This window comes from Catharus ustulatus, chromosome 1 (assembly GCF_009819885.2).
Source record: "Catharus ustulatus isolate bCatUst1 chromosome 1, bCatUst1.pri.v2, whole genome shotgun sequence".
Taxonomy (NCBI): Eukaryota; Metazoa; Chordata; class Aves; order Passeriformes; family Turdidae; genus Catharus; species Catharus ustulatus.
In genome coordinates this window covers 84,362,539-84,383,090 of record NC_046221.1, presented here as the reverse complement: position 1 = coordinate 84,383,090, position 20,552 = coordinate 84,362,539, and the positions used below count along the sequence as shown (strand labels likewise).

Genomic DNA, 20,552 nt, shown 5'->3' with positions numbered 1-20,552 from the left:
AATATACAAATAACAAAAGTAATTGGAGCATTTGTAATTAAATTTGCTGTATGAGAAATGAGTTGCTTATCTCAATGAGGCAATTATTGTTCCCCTTCATGTCTTTGCTCAAAGCAGTAAACATTAAAAGATAAAACAAGCATATGCTTCCATAAAGTTACATGACATATGGAAAGTATAATTCACTATCAAATAAGTATCAGCAATGGGAAGAAGGAATTATAGTTGAGGCAGGAACAACTTAATGAGGCTTGACTGTTCTGAACACATCAGTGGTGCTTATGCGTGGAAGGCCACATGCAGCATGAGCGCTGCACTGTCATTGAAGGCCAGGTTCCATCCAAAAAATCGCACTGATTTGTCCATAAATTCAGTTCCATATCCATTATTACATATATCCATTTGCCTTGTTTCTCACTTGGAAGTGCTTCAGCTTTAAAGTGCTCCCCTTGTTCTTTTTTCCAGACTCCCTTTCGGTATCCAGCAATGACGCCAGTCCTCCCGCTTCCGTAACGTCACTTCAACCCCACATGATCGGTGCTCAAAGCTCCCCAGGCCCCAAGCGCCCTGGCAACACCTTGAGGAAGTGGCTCACCAGTCCTGTGAGGCGCCTGAGCAGTGGCAAAGCAGACGGGCACGTCAAAAAACTGGCCCACAAGCACAAGAAAAGCAGAGAGGTCCGCAAAAGTGCCGATGCAGGCTCTCAGAAGGACTCCGACGACAGTGCAGCGACCCCACAAGATGAAACCGTTGAAGAGGTAAGTGCTCAAGGCAGCTTCCTGAGATTCGTGTGTATGTTTTTCAAGGAACTAAATGTTGTCAGGTGAAGGTTGTCTCCTCCCCTGACTGTCCATCAGTGGAGCAAAGTGTGCCCTGTGCTCATCCTTGACCTCTGTGCTCTGCGTTAGTCCTGCACCAGGCACAGTCTGTGCCCTTAAGAGTGTTAGTGAAGCACCTGTCATTTAAAAACAGAAATGGGAGAATAAAAAGTCCTTTGGCTTTACTCTCTTATGCTAATTAGGGAAGTGGCTTTATGAGTAAAGGTGCTTCAGGGTCTGGGAATAATCAGGTCATTTTGCATTTCCTTTGCTTTTCTTGTTGATGGATCAGGGAAAGTGTAGGGAAAGCTGCTTAACTGCTTAAAGCTCTAATTGCACCTTGCATAAGTTAGAGTACAGAAAAATTACCGGCTCTTCAATGCAGGCCAGTTACCACTTAAATAATATGCACAGTTTTCATTGGAGAGAAGGAAATTGTGAACTGTTCCAAATTTTACCACCAGGGACATCTACTGAGGGCTTCCCTTCTTCCCACAAACATGTGCCTCCTCAAAGTCTCATGTATGAACAAAACTGGCTTCCAGATAGGTGCAGACAAGAGCCAAATTCTTGGTTACAAACCTATGGTTCAGGCTGAAATGAATGTCTTGTTACTGCTTCCAAGGACACAGCTGGGTGCATGTTATTCCCTTTTATTAGATTGACTCTTACTATTGGTTTTGGTACTTACCATACAGAAAAGCAGTCTCAGTTGTCCAATTTTTTATTTACTGATGCTTTTTTATTTTCTTCCTCCCAACATATTTTTCTACACGCTTGGAGCACTAGTGAAGTTCCACAGTAAATGTAGGGAAAGCAAAGACCAAAGACTTGGCAGCATGATGAATTGAGAGATGTTGGTTAGGAATGAATACTGGCCTCTGACCTTGAATGTCAGGCTGTAGAAAGAGACCCTCTTGTGTGCAGTTGTAACATCATTTTGGCAGTATTTGCTATTCTGCAGCTCTGTGAGTGAAGGGAAAGCTTTAAGACCACTGCCTTAAGGAAAAAACGATAACCATCTATGCTGTCTTCCTGTAAAGGTAGATTAATTATCCTGTGAGATCAGTACATTAAACTTTGGGTACTTGAAATCAGAGTTCCTTGTGGGGTACAGAAAGGATAATTGACTAAATACTTCATACTACTGTAATAGGGGTTTTTTATGTTCTCTAGAAGTCTTGCTGTTATACAGAGCAAGATACATATTTCAGAGAGATAAAGATTTCTCTTTACAGAATTGAACTTGGAAAGCAAGCATGGCTTCGATAACACTTTCCTGTAGTAAATTTCAGCTGAATGTCTTTTTCTTAGTATTTGAATTCTTTTGCTTTTACCAGACATTGAAAACTGTCTTTGGCATCTTGCCTTGTTCTGAAACTACAGAATAGACTTAAAACGAGCATGTGATAACAAGCTTCATGCTGTTGAGATTACAGAGCTTGGACATTTTGGTGTTATTTACAGAGAGGTCGGAACGAGGGGCTGAGCAGTGGCACTCTCTCCAAGTCATCCTCTTCAGGCATGCAGAGCTGCGGAGAGGAGGAAGGCGAAGAGGGAGCAGATGCTGTGCCACTTCCTCCTCCCATGGCAATTCAGCAACACAGCCTTCTCCAGCCAGACTCACAGGATGACAAGGTAGGAGCAGGATGTGGGGGAGGCTTCACATGATGAGAGAACCTCTCTTTGCTCAGATTTTTCTTCTGCTTCCAAAGGTCTCGAAAATGTAGCTTCATGGTAGACAGAAGTAATCACTTTTGCCCTCTAGACAACTTTAAAAGGGTGTTCTATGAAAAGAGTATAAATTAAATCCTTCTCTTTTTTCAAAGCACAAGTGTAGAAATTTTTCTGCTAGCACTTCAAATGTGGAAATGGGCTGCTTTGTGTGCTCACGGGATGACTTACATTGCTTTGGCTGATGCCATATTTAGTGATTAGAGTCTAATTGTTTTATAATCATACCTTTTGTTGTTCTTGTTTTTTGTTGGGCATTTTTTGGGGGGATGGGGGGAAAGGAGGGAGGATGTCTAAGAGAAAGGAATTACCAAATAAGGGTAATAATTGTCATGGTTTAATTCCAGCCAGCAGCTAAGCCCCACAAAGTCAGTGTTCCACTTCTGCCTGTGAGAATCAGAAGGGAAAGAGTGAAAAAACTCTTGGGTCAAAATAAAGACAGTTTAATAGGTTAAGAAAAAGCCATGCACACAAGCAAAGTAAAAGAAGGAGTTAATTCACCACTTCCCATAGGCAGGCAGGTGTTCAGCCATCCCCAGGAGAGCAGGGCTTCATCAGGTGTAGCAATGACCTGGGAAGATAAACACCATTGTTCCAAATGTCCCCCCTTTCCTTTTTCTTCCCCCCAGCTTTGTATGCTGAGGATGATGCCATATGGTCTAGAATATCCCCGTGGTCAGTTGGGATCAACTGTCCTGACTGGGTCCACTCCCAGCTCTTTGTGCCCTTTCATTCTCATCGCTGGTGGGGTGGGGTGAGAAACAAAAAAGGCCTTGGTACTGTGTGAGCTCTGCTCAGCAATAACTAAAACACCCCTGACTTATCAACACTGCTTCCGGCACAAATCTAAAACATGGCCCCATACCAGCTACTGTGAAGACATTTAACTCTGTCCCGGCCAAAACCAGCACATAATCCATCTGTTTTTCACAAGCAAAGGCACATTAAAATTGAAGGGGAAAATTTTACACTGGTGGTACCAGTGGATGTAGGTAGGAACTACATGAAGAAAATCTTACTTGCATAAGATCTGGTTTTTTTAATGTTACAATCTTGATACATTGAGAGAGTTTATTTCAATTTTGAACCTGGATCAGACATTTAAGGGACAAGTATCAAGTCTGAAAATGAAGGGGTTTAAAATGGAAATAATCTGGACTTGTTCAGCAAAATTGCACATTATTGCTTTCTTGCCATTTTGCTCCTTAAAAATTTTAATCTTTGTAATCTGCAGCACTGAATATTGTTAGTGAATTTTGTGATTGCTTGCTCTCTGTTCTCTGTGGTACAGATGTTATTCATAACTTTAGTGGATCTTTTTTTTTTTTTCTTTTTTTTTTCTTTTAAAAACACTGCTTTTCAGTGGGAATCTCACTCATGCCTGAAGCTGTCATTTGTAGGATCACAATGGCTGTTTCTTATACTCTGTGTGTATTCAATTCCTACATGTTTTGTGAATTGACAAAGTGTAACATACGAGTTGAAGAGTTAATAAATTGGGAAATATTCCTGAAACAAAACAAGCAAAAATAGGCCAGCCTTCAGAGCTGAGATAATGGTTTTTTGCTAGAATAATCTCAGATTTAGAAATAAGATGAAAATAATGTTGGTGAAGATATGTCTAAGCTCTTGGTGATGAGCTGCCATATTTTCATGTTCCTTCAGTGACAGAGAACAGTTGATATGCAAGTATAAAAAGTTTTCCACAGAGAAAATAATTTCGTTACAGAGTTCTTTACATAGCAAGAACACTAACATGAAGGGATATGCTTGTAAACTAGTGTCTGCTTACTTGTGTATTTCTGGTGCAAAGTCAGACTCATACCACAGTAGAGAAAGACTCTTTAAGTAGATTTCCATTTCCAGTAAATTTTATTTCACTGCTGTTGTGGTTTAAACCCAGCCAGCCACCAAGTACCACCCAGCTGCTTGTTTACTCCCCCACCAGTGGGATCAGGGAGAGAATGGGTCAAGTAAAAGATAGAAAACATGTGGATTGAGATTAAGCAAAAACCATGCACACAAGCAAAGCAAAACAAAGAATTAATTCACTGCTTCCTATGGGTGGAAAGGTGTTCAGCTATCTCCAGGAGAGCAGGGCCCCCCATCAAGTTTAACAGTGACTTGGGAAGATAAATGCCATCACTCCAAATATCCCCCCTTCCTCCTTATTTCCTCCACTTCACACACTGAGCATGATGTCACATAGTCTGGAATATCCCTTTGGTCAGTTGGGGTCACCTGTCCTGGCTGTGTCTCCTCCCAGCCTCCAAAGCACCCCAACTTCCTCACCAGCAGGGCAGTACAAAAAAGTGTTAAAGGCCTTGGCTCTGTGTAAGTCCTGCTCAGTAATAATAAAGACATCTCTACATCAATACCACTTTTTTAAGCACAAATGCAAAATGCTGTCCCATACCAGCCTCTGTGAAGAAAAATCAGCACAGCTTCTTAAAAGGTTAACATGCATCCACTTCAGTAAAAACGTGTTGGGACTGTTTTTAAAGTAGCTGAAACTACATTTAGACGAGGCTTCAGAGAAGTTAAAACTTGGTGAAGTTATTATTATACCATATTTTTTCACAGCATGAAAATAGTGATTCTTCTGCAATGTGTTGTTACTATGCAATGTTTATCCTTCATGGTGGGAGGCAAAAGGTCCCCTCATGGGGAATCCTGGGAGGTTGTGTGTGCCTCCCTGAAGTCCATGCACCCCCAGTTTCTAGCACCTAAAGTGAATGCTTTATTGGAATGCAGAAGTGAGAAGCCAGAGCAAAGTTTTACCCAGGAGAAGGTAGTTGGCTCTATTGACAGAGTTACTGATTAATAAAAGGCTTGCAAACAAGTTCCCAGTTGTCTGTGTTCTGGGTGGAGTCCTTCACATTCCTGCCCTGCTGGGTGGTTTCTTGGGATGCTCAGCTACTCCGGATCCCAAGGAATGTCTCCTCCTTTCTGTGACCTCAGAGACTTGGCGTTCATCTCTGCCTCCCTGCAAGCATTTCTTCCTCTCCAGAGCTCTTTCTCAGTGATGGAAACTCCATGTTTGCTGGGTTTCTCCTTCCCTTCCCAGCCTGCTGTGGGCCTCTTGCAGCATCTCGTACCTCTGTGAGCTCAGTTGCTCCCTCCAGCCTTCCCTTCTTTTCTGAGCAACGGATGTATTCTGCTCCTAGAGTATATAAGCAGGAAAGTCAGCAGAGTTTTATCTATGCAGCTCCTTCTTTTTCAGATTATATGTGATATAACCACAGGCATTGGAAATCACAGTTCTACCTCAGTTTTACCTCACATCCCACATACCCCAACAGAGCAATAAAAGAGACCATAACCAGAACCTGATTTCAACACTGACAGTGTTTTTTAAGACTAAGCTGAGCTCTTCATCCAAAGTGGAAACTCACATACAGGCACAGCTGTGGAAAACCTGGTCAACATTTGGATGTCAGGAACATGTAAATTGCCTAAAAGATAAGCCAACTTGTGGGATTGGTCAGTTTTTGGTGTGCATGCAAACATCATGTGCTAGGCCATGCTAATGTGTCTAATAGCACTAAATAGCACAACCATTTTGTCCCCAAAGAGCTCATCTGCACACTATATGCGTTCTCTCATTCGGCAGAATCATTGCACATGTCATGGATTTGCATTTGGTGGCAGTTTACAAGTTGTTTGCATTTAATTTTTGGATAAACAGTATTAAAAGTTTCAAGATCAGTTGTGTTAATATGAAACTAATTATTTTCGCTTTTTGTTTTCTCTTTTTGTAAACTCTGATGCAGCATTATGTTGACTTGTGTTCTGTCTCTGCTTTGGCTCAGTTCCCATATCTTTCCGTTTAAAGTTATCTGTTATTTCCTTTGCTTACCCAGCCCCTGTTTTCCTTTCCAAATAAGGCAAATACAAGGCAAACTACCTAAAATCTGTATATTCTTTCTGTGTTTACTTGTGGGGAGTCTTGTTACACCCATGCTTGATTTGAGCAGAACCTCTTGTGTTGACTTTCGTGCTAGTGTTTTGTCCGCTTTGTTGGAAAGGTTTGCAGGACAGCTTGCCCTGTGCTGCCTGATGTTCACTGTGCTGTTTGTAATATGAAGTACAGTTCATATTACACCCTGTTTCCACTTTCTAGTTACTAAATGATAAATGTAATATGCAAACAACTCTGTTTGCAAATTACTGAGGCTGAATTTAATGGCCTTCTCCCAGAATCCTTTACTGTGAACACCTTTTACCTTCAGTTGTATCTATAAACTGGCATTTTATAGCTTATGAGGCCAGAGATCATCTGTGCTCAACACATACCATTGGGAAAAATGGATGGCACGAGAAATGGTGAGCTCAATTTCCCATCTGAATCTGGGCAATATACTCCAGCTCTTTTAGAAAAGTAAATGCCCCTGAGTTATTGGTGTATATTTTCTTAATAATGCTTCCTCATTTGTTTCAAGTCTTCTTGATTTCTCTTAGTGTTCTGCAGTTATTGCTTTGTTTAAGCAGCAATAAAATAGGTTAACAAACTGTTGTCCATTGGGTCAACTCAGGCAATTTTCATAGCTATTTGCCAGGAATTGTCAGCAATGATATTTCCTCGAGTTCTATTGCATGTAGGAACAGGAATTTTTATCCCAGCATTTAACTTCTATGGGGTTTACTTGAAACTTCCAACTCCAGCCACTCGAGTTGGAAGGGATGATCTTAGTGTTACATGACATTGACAGTACCTGTTGGGTACCATTGTCTGACAGAGAAGTGAAGGAAGTTTCTTAATCCTTGAGCAAGTGCTGGGCTAACTCTGGGATTCTCCTTCCTTTGTGTCATTGCACAGACATCTTCTCGACTCTTGGTGCGACCGACAAGCTCCGAGACACCCAGTGCTGCAGAACTCGTCAGTGCAATTGAAGAGCTCGTCAAAAGTAAAATGGTGAGACTGACCAGCAGCAGGTGCATGTGTCTAAAGAGGTTGTGTCTTCAAGTCCCAGCTTGCTGTTCAAAGAAAACCTACATGTTTTACACCTACTCCTAAAATTTACTGTCTTATTTCAAAAGTCACTTTCTGGGTTGATGTATGGGGTCATTTTGTACACACTCTTTTGTAAAAGCATTTACTGAATAGGTAGAGGAGCAAAAAGCAATAAATAAAAGGAAGAGAGGAGATGGTAAAAAATTTATTAAGTATGGCCTACTAACATATTAAGTATGTTAGTCAGAAAAAAATGTCCAATTAGTAGAATGCATGCAAAGACCCAGGATCTTAGACTAATAGACCAGAATGAGAAGAATCCCTGAAACTAAATTTATTGCAAATCTTACAAGATTAGTAAAGCAGGTAACACTAATAGCAGAAATATTCATGTTATCTAGTTGCTCTTTAGGCAACATAATAATGATGAAATAAGTAAAAGAGTGAAGAGATTGTTTTTGCATGTTAGTGCCTCCATCCTTGCTAACAAATTAAGTAGGAGGAATTTGTGTCAGTTTTTTTGAGTTTCTATGTTTTAAATTTCCCATGTTTCTGAAGATTGTCATTGACATGTTTTAAAGTTTTCACGTTTCTGAAGATTCTTATTATATGCATAATTCCAGGAAGGCCCTTTGAAATCAAAATCCAGCTTGACCCAGTCTGAGAAAAGCTTCTCCATCTGACCCCATTTGAGATTGGACTATATGCTCTCAAGAGGTCCCTCAGGAATTCTAGATTTTCTCAAAACCTTTAGATACAACTTTTGCAGCATAGCCCATCTTGGGCTCAATAGGAAGTGCCTTTGTGAAAACTGCAAAGAATTGCAACATGGCAGCCCATGCTATCAGAGCTTGGTAATTTCCTGGTTCATTCTAAATTGAAGCAGCTTTGACTTTCAGAACTAGAATTTTTTTTTCTTATCTCTCATTCAGAGAAAATTACATTATTGCATAAAATAATTGCTGTACCTCTCTTGGGTATTAACTTTGATTTTTACTTCTCTTACACCAGAAGGGTGAATACAAAGTAATCTGTGAGAAAATTCTTTTGTAAATGGAAAGTTTGGTAGTCCATGTCTTTCCGACTGCCTAGCAGTGGATATAACTTAATGATCCATGCATTAGCCCTTTGGGGAGATGTTCTCATTTCACAGTTTTAGCCAAGGTTCAGCTTCCCTTGGGTTTTGGGCTAGTCATATCATTATTGGTTTTTACTTTTCGCAGGGAAAGAAAAAAGATTATAGCTGAACCCCACCCTGGTGAAGTAAATGGGTCTTGTAATAAGGCTGTATCACATGCAGGGAAAATGTGATACATAGCTGTAGCTTGATCCAAGGTTATGGGCTTGAATTAAAGAAAGCCAATGGATACCTCATAGAAGATTATCATATTATTTCCTCCTATTGTTTCTTCATCTTTAATATCAACAGAAGCTTGTAGAGTCCACGCAAGGTAGATAGTGTATCTGGAAGAGGATACAGGGACTCTTTCTGGGATCTGAACAAGCTCAGAAACAACAATGGCAATATAGAAGTCATTCTTTTTTTCAGTGAGACGCTATTTTGGCTAGTTACTAAGATAACCAAAACATCGGACAGAGAATGCCACTTCTCTTGAGCTAAAAATGTAACACCATAAAAATCTTCTTTAAAGATGTCCTATTTATTGTTGAAAGCAACTTGTATATGCCAGAATTCAAATATGACAAATAAAATTTCATCTCTGACCATGAAGACACATTTGTGTCGCTCCCACCATAGAAGTACTTGCATCTTGAACAGGAGAGTCCAACTTTTAGCCATTGCTGCTCAAACCAGTTCAGCTCCTTTGTTTTCCTTTGAAGGGAAGACTCTCATCTCAAATGTGCTTCTCTAGTGTGCTTCAAAGGCTCAGTTATCATTGAAAGTCATGTTGTTGCCTGGTTTCCTGGAGGCTTGTGACTTGCTTTGCCAAGATACATGAAAGGAATTGATCTCCCATAGATTGCCATCTACAGTGGCTTGTAAAGTGTCTTGTGAATAAAGAAATATATAATTGAAGAAGTATATCATTGTTACTGACTGTCTTGAATTGCTTTTCAGGCTCTCGAGGACCGTCCAAGTTCCTTGTTGGTAGATCAAGGTGACAGCAGCAGTCCATCCTTCAACCCTTCAGATAACTCCCTTCTATCCTCCTCATCACCCATAGATGAGATGGAGGAAAGGAAATCCAGCTCCTTAAAAAGACGACAGTAAGACCAGTTTTTTTTACAATTTTTCTTTTTCTTTTTTTTCTACAATGCTTATTTTTGAACTGGCAGCAGAAGCTGTTAGTCTGAAAGTGGGAGGACTTGTATTAGATGTCAAGCATGTGGTCACATTTCTCTGTGGCATTCAATCTCTGATTTTAGTTCTAGTCACTCCAGTCTTTGACTTCTGCTGCATATCACTGTCATTTATTTAAAGGGAAGATGCTGATCTTTAAATGTCCAAAGTCTATTAGGCTTGAAAAAAATGTTCATTCCCCTCATTCTATTCCAACCCATGCTTAATTTCTCTATGTAGCAGTAAACTGTTACCATGGTAGAATAAAAACATGCTTGGTTTCAAATTTTTTAAACTTGTGTGTAGAAATAACCGTCAGTATAGCTAAGAGTCTCCAGACCAGAGACATAATAACGTTGTATTTTAAACAATAGTTAAATGTTTAATGTCACGTTTAAGAAAACATCTGACTTTAGATAAACAGAAGCAAGCCTTGACCAGTTTCGAAGTCAAAGCAGTATCTTGCTAAGAACCAATTCTTCCATTTCACTTCTGTCTATCAAACATATGTGACTGCAAATGTTGAAAAAGTTGTATGCCATTAATCCTCTTGAAAAATCTGTTTCATTTTTTGATATTTGTTTACCTTTTTCCTTCCACTGTAGCTATGTCTTACAGGAATTAGTGGAGACAGAGCGAGATTATGTGCGAGATCTGGGCTATGTAGTTGAGGTATGATATTTTTAATTCTCTTGATTTCTTCTTTTTTTAAAAATGTGTTACTAACCAACTATGCAGCTTGAGCTATGTTTTTCAAAATGAAATGAAGGAAGAGACTAAAAATGTGCAAGTTTACATTCTGGGTTTTCTCTCCTGTAAGCTTTTAATGTATTAAGATACTACATCAGATTTTATTCCTTTTTTCCTGTTACTGTGTACAGTAATTTCACGACTATAAGGCGCACCCTTTAGACTAAAATTTTGGCCCGAACCCGGAAGTGCGCCTTATAGTCTGATGCGCCTTATATATGGGCAAAAGTTCGGAAATTTGCCAACTCGGAAGTGTGAGCCACGAGCTGTGGGGGGAGCCGGCAGGGCCGCGGGAGCTGGGTGGAGGCGAGTCCAGGGGCCCACGGCGCCGCGGCTGCTGGGTACAGGCGAGTCCGGGGGCTGGTGGAGCCGTGGCTGCTGGGTGCAGGCGGGCCCAGGGGCCCATGGCTACCGGATTGAGGCGGGGCCTCGGCCAGCAACTGCGCAGGGGGAGCTGGGGGCGGATCCTCGCTGCAAAAAAAAAATGCACCCTATAGTCTGGTGTGCCTTACATAATGTACAAAGTTGCAAAATTTGCCAACTCCCAGAGGTGCGCCTTATAGTCCGGTGCGCCTTATGGTTGTGAAATTACTGTACATCTTGTTGTTTCTTTGAGGAGTGTAGTTCTTTGCCTTTTTTTTAAAATCACTACCCCTGGCCTGAAGTCCTAATAGAATAGTAGCTTTATTTAGCACATCTAAATTGAAAAAAAAAAAAAAAAAAAAAAGGATTGTACCTCAGTCTTCAGCTACCAACAAAATGCATTTGGAAGAGTAGAAAGAATGAGCATGACAGTGAATTTTAGCCTAATAAAGTTTAATTCTTAATCTCTGTTTTGGAGGCAGGCAGGGAAAGAAAGATCAGCATTGTGGTAGGAGTCTGTGAATACATATATGTTTTTAAATAACAACTTAATTTCTGGTGAAAATGATGAACATCAAAACATATGCTTGGCAAACCAAAACCAAACCTGGCTATTTAGGAATAGAACTATTGGGGCAAAAAAGAAGGAATAGAGTGGCACGAATAGTACAAAATTTAAAAACACTCCCAATCTAACTATATGGTAGAATTGCTCAGTGAAACAGCTGTGTATACACCAAAACTAAGATGGAACTATGGGAAGATATAAGAGGAACTTTATTGCAGCAAGAATGCTTGCTAAGAGAATTGATTTTTATTTTTTTTGTGTTTGATTTGCTCGTACTGCAAGCAGTAGTCCATGGAGTGCAATCCCATGGGCAGTTTCCTCCTCAGTGCACTTTGATGTTGGGTTAGTGTGAGTGAAATAAGAGACACAGAGTAAAGTGGCACAGAAGCCACTTCAGTGGCTCTGACATTTACTCAGGAACAGCTGAGCAAGGCATTGCAGCTCCTTCAGGTAGTAAGGAGAAGGCCTGTGGAAGTTTCCTTCATGCTTTGAGCCTGTTCACGCGGGCTAAATTAGACATAGTGAATTCATTTTTCCAGCACTGTGTTTGTGCTTTATGTTATGCTGTGTTACAGAACAGTTTTCTAGTTTGACTTTGTGTCCCAAGCAAGTTGTTGCCATTGGATATCTTCTGGGAAAAAGGGATATTAAAAGAAAAGTCGCTTTTTTAAAAGTCAGAATGTTCACAGTGAATTCACTTGGATTCTTGCAGGGTTATATGGCACTTATGAAAGAAGATGGTGTACCTGATGATATGAAAGGCAAAGACAAGATTGTATTTGGAAACATTCACCAGATTTATGACTGGCACAGAGAGTACGTATTGTACCTAAAAAATATTAGACTGACTTTAGGAATTATTTCCTCAGATATTCAGATACAAGGGAAATACAGTTGGTTTTGTGCTTTGAGTTGTAGAAAATGTAACTATAACTTACAAATGTTGGTGTGAAGATTTGCTTTAAAGAAGGATGTGTGTGTGTGTATATATATATGTATGTATATGTATAGCAAGTACTTCAACTGAGGATCTCTAATACTGACAGAACTTTGTACATTGCTTTCTCTCTAACAATATAGTCTAATGAATTTGTTAGGGGTGGCTAGCTTGGCAATATTAGCATCTCAAGCATTCAGACTAGGAAGGGGAAAGCTTTCAATCAATATATATAAAATTTAATAATATTATTAGTGAATATCAGGATTTTTTAATCTTGGCATGGATTCAGCATGTCCTTTCAAAAAGCTATTTTGAAATATTACACTGTTACCATTTCCAGTTTGGACATACATTAATATCCAATGCTGCTGAGAGGGGACACAAAAGTCTCTTGCCTTGCAGTAAAACCACTTTGCCTTGCAATTGCCTGTTGCTATAGTGTGTGCTGTCAGAAAAAAAGAAGTGTTTATTCGGTTTATGTTCAGCTTCTTTTTAGGAGAGTTGGAGAAGTGCCTTGAAGATCCAGAAAAGCTGGGATCCCTGTTTGTTAAACATGTAAGTGCAAATGTCTTTTTTTGCAAACTCTATTGCTGCTACTGACCAACATGTTTGACTATTAAGTACAACACAGTTAAGAAAGTGCTGCTCTTCACCTGTAAGAGGTGGAGAAATAGCTTTTAAGAGGTTATAAAAAGGAGAAGTAAATGCTATAATCTTTGTCCCCAGTACCTTTCTGTGGAGAGGGAACATGAATGTGGGCCCCATTTCTCTATTCAGTTACACCTCAGTGCAAGGGAATTGTCATTTCATATTGACACCTGCCTTCTAATCCCAGGTAGCCATGCAATAGCATGGAATATGAGAAATAAAAATAGGAAAGAGACTCAGTGTGTTGTAGTTCTGTATCCTTTCCCTTTCTGAGAATTTGTTGCTGGCATAGTGGGAAACCTGAAGGAAGTAGCTCTCTCTGTTTCTGATTGCTGTTTTACTTTCTCCTGATATTTGTAATTGAATTCTCTTAGAAAGGCACCTTTACCACTCCAGATGGAAAAGCAAGCTGTGATGCTATTACAGCATCCTCCAACCAAACCCTATCGGCTAGAACACAATGATTCAGTTCCTGTTCTTATCTGTGTCCTGTGTCCTTTCCAATCTCCATCTTATTTTTTCATTTCTTTCTTACCATTTATCTTCACTGGCCAGTACTCTCTAAGTCTCTGGGTAGCAAAGCCTCTAACAGCAAACAAATCCTAACAAAGTGATAGGAAAGATTTTGGAGTAGGTATGTCTGTACTTCTTAACCAGAAATGTCAGTAATCAAGAATAAATCTTTAAAGGCAGAAGTTATTTCCGCTCTCATTTTCTGGTTCTGTTGAAAGAATATGCAAAAGATAAAGAATCAGAGTTAAAAAATGCTAGTGCCTCAATTTCCAGGCTTCATTACCTACACCCCACTCAAACTCCAGTAGGACAACCAGTAGTAAATAAAAGACATGCAAGTTTTCTCATAACTGTTCTGTACGTGTAAACAGGAGGAGGTATATAAATTATTCTAAGAATTTTTAATAATAATCAGATTGTTAAAATAGAATAAAAATGTTATATTTCAAAGGCTTAATTACAGAATCACAGAATGGTTAAGGTTGGAAGGGATCACTGTGGGGTCATCTTGTTGAACCTTCTATGACTCTTGGTAAAAGCAAAATATAACCATTTTCATGCTTAACTTTATTGTGGGACCCGCTGAGCTATCATCTCTGAACACCTCTTGTTCAGGAGGATTTATAGCTGTGGAATGTTTTTTCACTTGTGTTGCCTTTCTAAAATCATAAGAATGCTCCCAAATAAATGTGTTTTCAGATCTGTAATTTTTGCATATGTACCTGCTTCTTTTCCTTTTTAAGTTCATACACCGGTACTGCTGTACATCTTAAAACAATACTCCATTTCAGTCTAGCATGTGTTTTTCTTGCTAATGATGTATCATTTTGTGTTTTTGTTCCTCTAGGAGAGAAGGTTGCACATGTACATAGTTTACTGCCAAAACAAACCAAAGTCTGAGCACATTGTCTCAGAATACATTGATACATTTTTTGAGGTAAGTTCTTGAGAGAGAATATGTGAGGTGAAGGCTTATCAAATCTCTTGTTCAAACCAGAAAAAAAAAAAGCAGCATATATTGTTGTTGTTAATGTTTTAAATTACAATTTCTTGCCATTTCTGTTCTGATTTCTCAAACCTGATACAGACTCCTAAGGATGAAAACTAAAGGTTAGGTATAAGATATTAACTATTCAGTAGAGTCTTATCCTCAGTAGCCTTAGCCCAGACAGTTACCAGTGCATTTTATGCAGAATAGCAATTCTGGACAAGCAGAGATCACTGTTGAAAATAGGCAGGATACAGCCTGTGACTGAAAAATTACATTTTACTCTGAAGCCTTGTCAAAAAAGAGATGAAAGATGCTTGCAGAAGGGCATACCTTGGGAGCAAGGGTGATCAGGGAAAGGACTCCAGCTTTTGCTGACTGAAGATTAGAGTCTTTTCTGACTTTTGCCAGTTTCTGGTGTGAAAACAATTAATATTGATAAATCCTGTTGATAAATCTCCATATACTGATATGTATCCTGTGTTTCTAACTCAACAAAACAAAGGTCTTTCTAAATGAACAAACAAAAATGGGGTTTTTTTTACAACTCTCAGGATCTAAAGCAACGCCTGGGCCACAGACTTCAGCTCACAGACTTACTAATAAAACCTGTGCAGAGAATTATGAAATACCAGCTACTACTAAAGGTAAAGTGGTGTTGAGATGAATGAGTTGTGTTAATAGATATGTTATAGATGTGTTAACAGGTAGATTTTCTTTTTTAATTAATGATGTTTTGGTGCCCCTTTCCCTAACAGAACCCAGATTTGTAAGCAATGCCATATGATTATTTTCTAACATTCAGATAGTTATAAAAATTGCAGTAGATGGCTTGGGCAGAAATTTGTTTTTTCTATTAACACTTAAAGACCAAATGTTTAGGTCATGGAAATGTTTAAAATTTGTACCAGTGTCACAGGAATAGGAGAAGGAACTCCCAACTGTTTTCAGATGTAAACGTGATACAAATTGTTGGGACTTACGACAACTTCAGCTACACCTCCAATCATTTTAATGTGACATAAGTGTTTGCTGAAGAGCAGCCCTGTGTAGTACAGAGGTCATTGCTTAGCATGTGTTTTTCTGTGAGCTAAATCCAAATGGTTGTCTTCTGCATTCTGTCATATTCTGACAGAGGATATAAAATTCAGATTTTCTAAGATTTCTCGTTGATGATTAATGAAAAAAGAAATATTGCTTGATTTTTTTTCTTTTTCAGGACTTCCTCAAGTATTCTAAAAAAGCTAATCTTGACACAACAGAACTAGAGGTACTTGCGACATTTTCTCTTAGTGATATGAATTCTTGTAACTCTGAACTACTCTTGTTTTGGCAGAGTCACTTTTTCTGACCTTCCTGAGAAAGTGATTATAAGTGTTTACTTCTTGCATTTCTGTTCTAAAGCAACCATATCAAATGAAACAAAACTTTATACTGCTAACTCATTTGGAAAATAAAGCTTTGACTTTTTATTTGTCTTGAACAGAAAGCTGTAGAGGTCATGTGTATAGTACCAAAACGGTGTAATGACATGATGAATGTTGGCCGCCTGCAAGGATTTGATGTAAGTTGGCTGGAGCTTTGCTTAGAGATTTTGTCAGGTTCTCCAGAAATTAATCGTTAACATTGTGGGGAGAAATGTGTGCAGTCCTTCCTCAATATCTGGTTAGCTGGTGGAAAAAGCAGTAGATGAAAAATCAAGTCTTAGTCCTGCCAAGGGCGTTTTCCTAGGAAACATTACCTTCTGTGTCAGTCACACTAGGAAAGCCTTTCTGCAGAATCAAGAAAGGGCCAGTCTTACTACAGTTCCCTTGTTGGCTAAAAGCTTGCAAAATAGTGAAATAATCAGTTATCAGCAGGTGAGCAGACCTGACTTCAGTAGTGTAGACAAAGGAGGAGTCACTAAGGTCTATCATGTTCTTGAGGCAACTGTAGCCCTCCTTGTTTTGCTAAGTCTAGAAGAAGTGGAAATTGGCTACTCAAGCAGGATGCATGAGCCAGGCCACAGTCATGTTTTACCTGCAAAGCTCTTTATATTCTGTGATTCAGACATGAACTTGAATTCTGCTCCTACTCAGTACCCTGGAAGAATATATGAATAACTATTGAAGTGATTCAAAATAGAGAAATTAAAGCCTTAGTGTTCCAAGCCTCAAAGTGCAGTATGAATTGAAAAGGGTGAAGTGGATTTTAGGGGTTTGGTCTGTGTTTTGGTTTTGGGGTTGGGTTTTTTTGGTTGTTTGGGGGTTTTTTTTGGTTGTTTGTTTTTCTTTTTGATGTTTGTTTTTTTTGGAGAAAGAGCACAATAATATCTTTTGAATAGGAGGAGAAGTGAGTATATAATGGTCAATGACAGTTGGAAGGTGGGAAATAGACAAAGCTATTTGTCATGAACATGTGCTCAAAAAGGTTGATTGGGGAAAGAAACAAAGAACCTCATTAAATGTGGTTTTTTTCCTTGCCTCTGTGTTAGGGTAAAATTGTAGCCCAGGGTAAGCTCCTGCTCCAGGACACATTCTTGGTTACAGACCAGGATGCAGGACTTCTGCCGCGCTGCAAGGAGAGACGGGTCTTCCTGTTTGAGCAGATTGTCATTTTCAGTGAGCTGCTAGACAAAAAGAAAGGTTTCTCCATGCCCGGATTCTTGTTTAAAAACAGTATCAAGGTAACTGTTGCGTGTGTGTCTTTTGTGTCCCCTGCACAAACTCTGCTAAGGTAACAGTTTCTCATTCTGTGGGCGGTCACTAGTGACATCTAAATGTGCAATCGCAGAGCACAATGAGGTGTCAGTCATTTCCTGAAATTACTTCCTAGCAAATTTGTCCTCACTCTGATGTTAAGTGGAGATCTTTGGATCCCAGTACTCTGATGCTTCCTGCATGAAGCATATTGAAGCATATCAAAACAGGTGTTGTGGCACAAAGTGCTAAACAAGTATTCACAAAGTTTAGTTTTCAGCTCTGTGCTGTATGTACACCACATTGCAAAGTCATTGCAATTAGAGATAATAACTCGGTTTGTATCCCTTCTGATACCCAAATATGTAGATAACATTTCTAAGTAGTGCAGTCTTCATAGACCTGTCAGCTCTTCCTCAAACAAAAAAAGTGTTTCCCCACTTCAAGTTTTTCCTGAAAATAACTGATAAAAAACTGGTAATAGGCAGAGTGTGTCAGTAAACTGTACACTAATTCTTAGTTTACTGGAATTAAGTAACTTCATTTCATGGTACTATTTTACTAAAGGAATGAGTGGTTATCATTTGAAAATCTGACTCTAAACTCCTAAGAGAGAGATTTTTAAGGTTCCCATAAAATATGTTGGGTTTTTTTTCATGAAGGTGAGTTGCCTTTCCCTGGAGGAAAATGTGGACAGCGATCCATGTAAATTTGCACTAACATCAAGAACGGGCGATGTCACGGAGACCTTCATTTTGCATTCTGCCAGTCCGGGAGTCCGCCAGTTATGGATCCATGAAATCAACCAAATTTTGGAAAACCAGCGCAACTTTTTAAATGGTATATTATTTTCTTTTACTGGAAGTTTGTAATTGGATGACTTTTCTCTCATCTCTTTTTTCTTGGCTTTGAAATGTTTTGCAAGTTGCCTTTTTCCTGAGCTAATACAGAACAGTTGGGGGATATGTGCCGCATTTCTGCTTCAGAACAGATGCTTGCATTTATTATAAGAGTGGTAGTCTGAGTTTACATGGTGTTCTCTTGGTGAAATTTTCCAAATGTTTTGTAGGAGTGAATCAAGATAGGTGCCATCCGTTGAGAGCTTGTGTACCCCTTTTAAGGAACTGCAAGCCTTTAAAGGCTAAACCCAAGTGGAATTTTAAGTATCTATTCAGAATATATTTTGCCTCTATTATTTTGGTGGCCATTGTTGTCACATCTTACTGTGACAACAAAATTCAGATTCTGCAGGAGAGAAGTAGAAGATGGTGTTGTCCACTGTGACACCTAGAAGACTCTTATTCTATTTTTGTATATTTTGATTATTGTCCCAACCTAGATTTTTTTACAGTTATAATGAGTACAGCTCACAACATGTAACAACAAACCAAGAATGTGGAGTCACATCTGTTTTTTTCCCAACTGGGCTGCTGACTGACAACTGTGATTCTAGAGGAAAACATTTCTTCTTAGTTTCAGATTTTTAATCTTTAATATAGGTAGATACAGCATGAAGCTAGATACAAGAAAGTGACTTTAATTCTGTGTGGCATCTTCCACTGCTAAGGAAATTGATTTGAGCAGCACTCCCCTTTTTGCCAGTAGACATGTCTGTTCTAAACTGTTCCTGTTCCCTTTCCTGCCCCCTTTCCCCTGATCACCCCCCTCACCCCCACTGCAGCCTTGACGTCCCCGATCGAGTACCAGAGGAACCACAGCAGTGGTGGAGGCGGCGGCGGGAGCAGCAGCGGTAACAGTGGCGGCCCCGGCAGCTGTAGTGGCATCCCCAGCTCCAGCCGTAGCCGACCATCCCGGATCCCCCAGCCTGTCAGACACCATTCCCCAGTCCTGGTCTCCTCTGCAGCCTCGGCCCAAGCAGAGGCAGACAAGATGTCAGGTATGTCCATTCACAATCACTCCCTGCCACACAACACCACCTTAGAAACTAGCCTGAGCCAACCAGACAGGCACCCTCCCAGTGCAGAGCCGGATGGTCCTCAGAGAGAAGCCGAACAGATTCCCAAGATGAAAGTTATTGAAAGTCCCAGGAAGACAGCAGGAAGCATTTCTGGCTCAGCTGATGGAGCCCAGAAAGACTCACGTGGAATCTCAGAGGACAGCCGAACAAGAAACAGCATAGGATCACTGACGCTTGAGAAGCCAAGGCCAGGAGCCATCTCTCCAATGAACTCTCCTCTGTCCACGACTTTCCCTTCTCCCTTTGGCAAGGAAACCTTTCCACCCAGCAGCCCCCTGCAGAAGGGCTCCTTTTGGAGCTCCATCCCAGCATCCCCTGCCAGCCGCCCTGGCTCCTTCACTTTCCCTGGGGACAATGACTCCCTCCAGCGGCAGGTCCACCGCCACTCTTCACACAGCAAGGACACAGACCGCATGAGCACATGCTCCTCGACCAGCGAGCAGTCAGTTCACTCCACCCAGAGTAATGGGGTAAGAGCGGAGCACCTCTGTCCTGCGAGCTCTTCTAAAACCTTCCATGCTCCTTTTCTGTGCGTTGCCATCATTCTCCGTACTAACTTCTGGCTCTCCGGTGCTGTACTGCTCTGAAATAATCAACTGTTCCGGTACCTTCTGCGCATTTAAAAACCAAGAGTGTCTTCCTGTGTGTGTATACATGCAAACATGGCTATGTATACAGACACAAAAGCAACAGCTAACATTAGATGCGATTTCTGCCTCTGCTGAAAATATAGATCACTGGGCTGATACCTACTAACTTGCTGTCCTTGCTTTTCTTCGTCTCTAATTTGAAGGCACATAATTAACATGCTGAAGCGTGGCAGCCAGAGCACCTTGGGGTATGCATTGCACCAGCACTTAAATCTGACTTCAGGATTTTGCAGATTGTCTTGGGGCTTTTTTCCCTTTCACGCACAAATTTGCCACCATTGTCCTGTTGAGTTTTAACTTCGTGGAGACATCTACGTTCCCTGGGCTGCTTGATTTTTATATTTTAATAATTTCCCCCCCCACCTCCTCCTTTCAGCCTTAGTTGTTGTACATCACTCTCTTTTTAAATCCTGTATTTGATCAAGGAAGCTTTCTTCAATCCACTAAAAATAGGCCAACAAAACCTAGCAACAATAATCCTACTTCTACTACAACCAAAACGATTACCCGCTCCACTTGTCTTTTCTCCTTTGTAAGAAGAACTGGTTTCAGTTTTCTGGAGATTCAGCCTCTTAGTGTGCACTTGGTGTGTTTGTGCAGAAATCCGGCCTATCAACAGAATCTACGTTATCTCTAGTAACATCCACCAGGAAGGCAACACAGCAATC

At 40.2% G+C, this 20,552-nt stretch overlaps 1 protein-coding gene across 1 annotated transcript in view; it reads left to right on the top strand.

Moving 5' to 3' along the window:
• The window catches only part of TRIO (trio Rho guanine nucleotide exchange factor), a 257,013-nt gene that overhangs the window by 222,408 nt on the left and 14,053 nt on the right, over positions 1 to 20,552 (top strand). Inside the window, 14 exon segments of the mRNA XM_033082574.2 lie at positions 466 to 758; positions 2,286 to 2,456; positions 7,372 to 7,467; positions 9,587 to 9,735; positions 10,414 to 10,480; positions 12,202 to 12,305; positions 12,915 to 12,984; positions 14,438 to 14,527; positions 15,133 to 15,225; positions 15,798 to 15,848; positions 16,065 to 16,142; positions 17,052 to 17,243; positions 17,919 to 18,096; positions 18,938 to 19,704. Coding sequence (XP_032938465.1) covers positions 466 to 758; positions 2,286 to 2,456; positions 7,372 to 7,467; positions 9,587 to 9,735; positions 10,414 to 10,480; positions 12,202 to 12,305; positions 12,915 to 12,984; positions 14,438 to 14,527; positions 15,133 to 15,225; positions 15,798 to 15,848; positions 16,065 to 16,142; positions 17,052 to 17,243; positions 17,919 to 18,096; positions 18,938 to 19,704 — 2,399 coding nt within the window.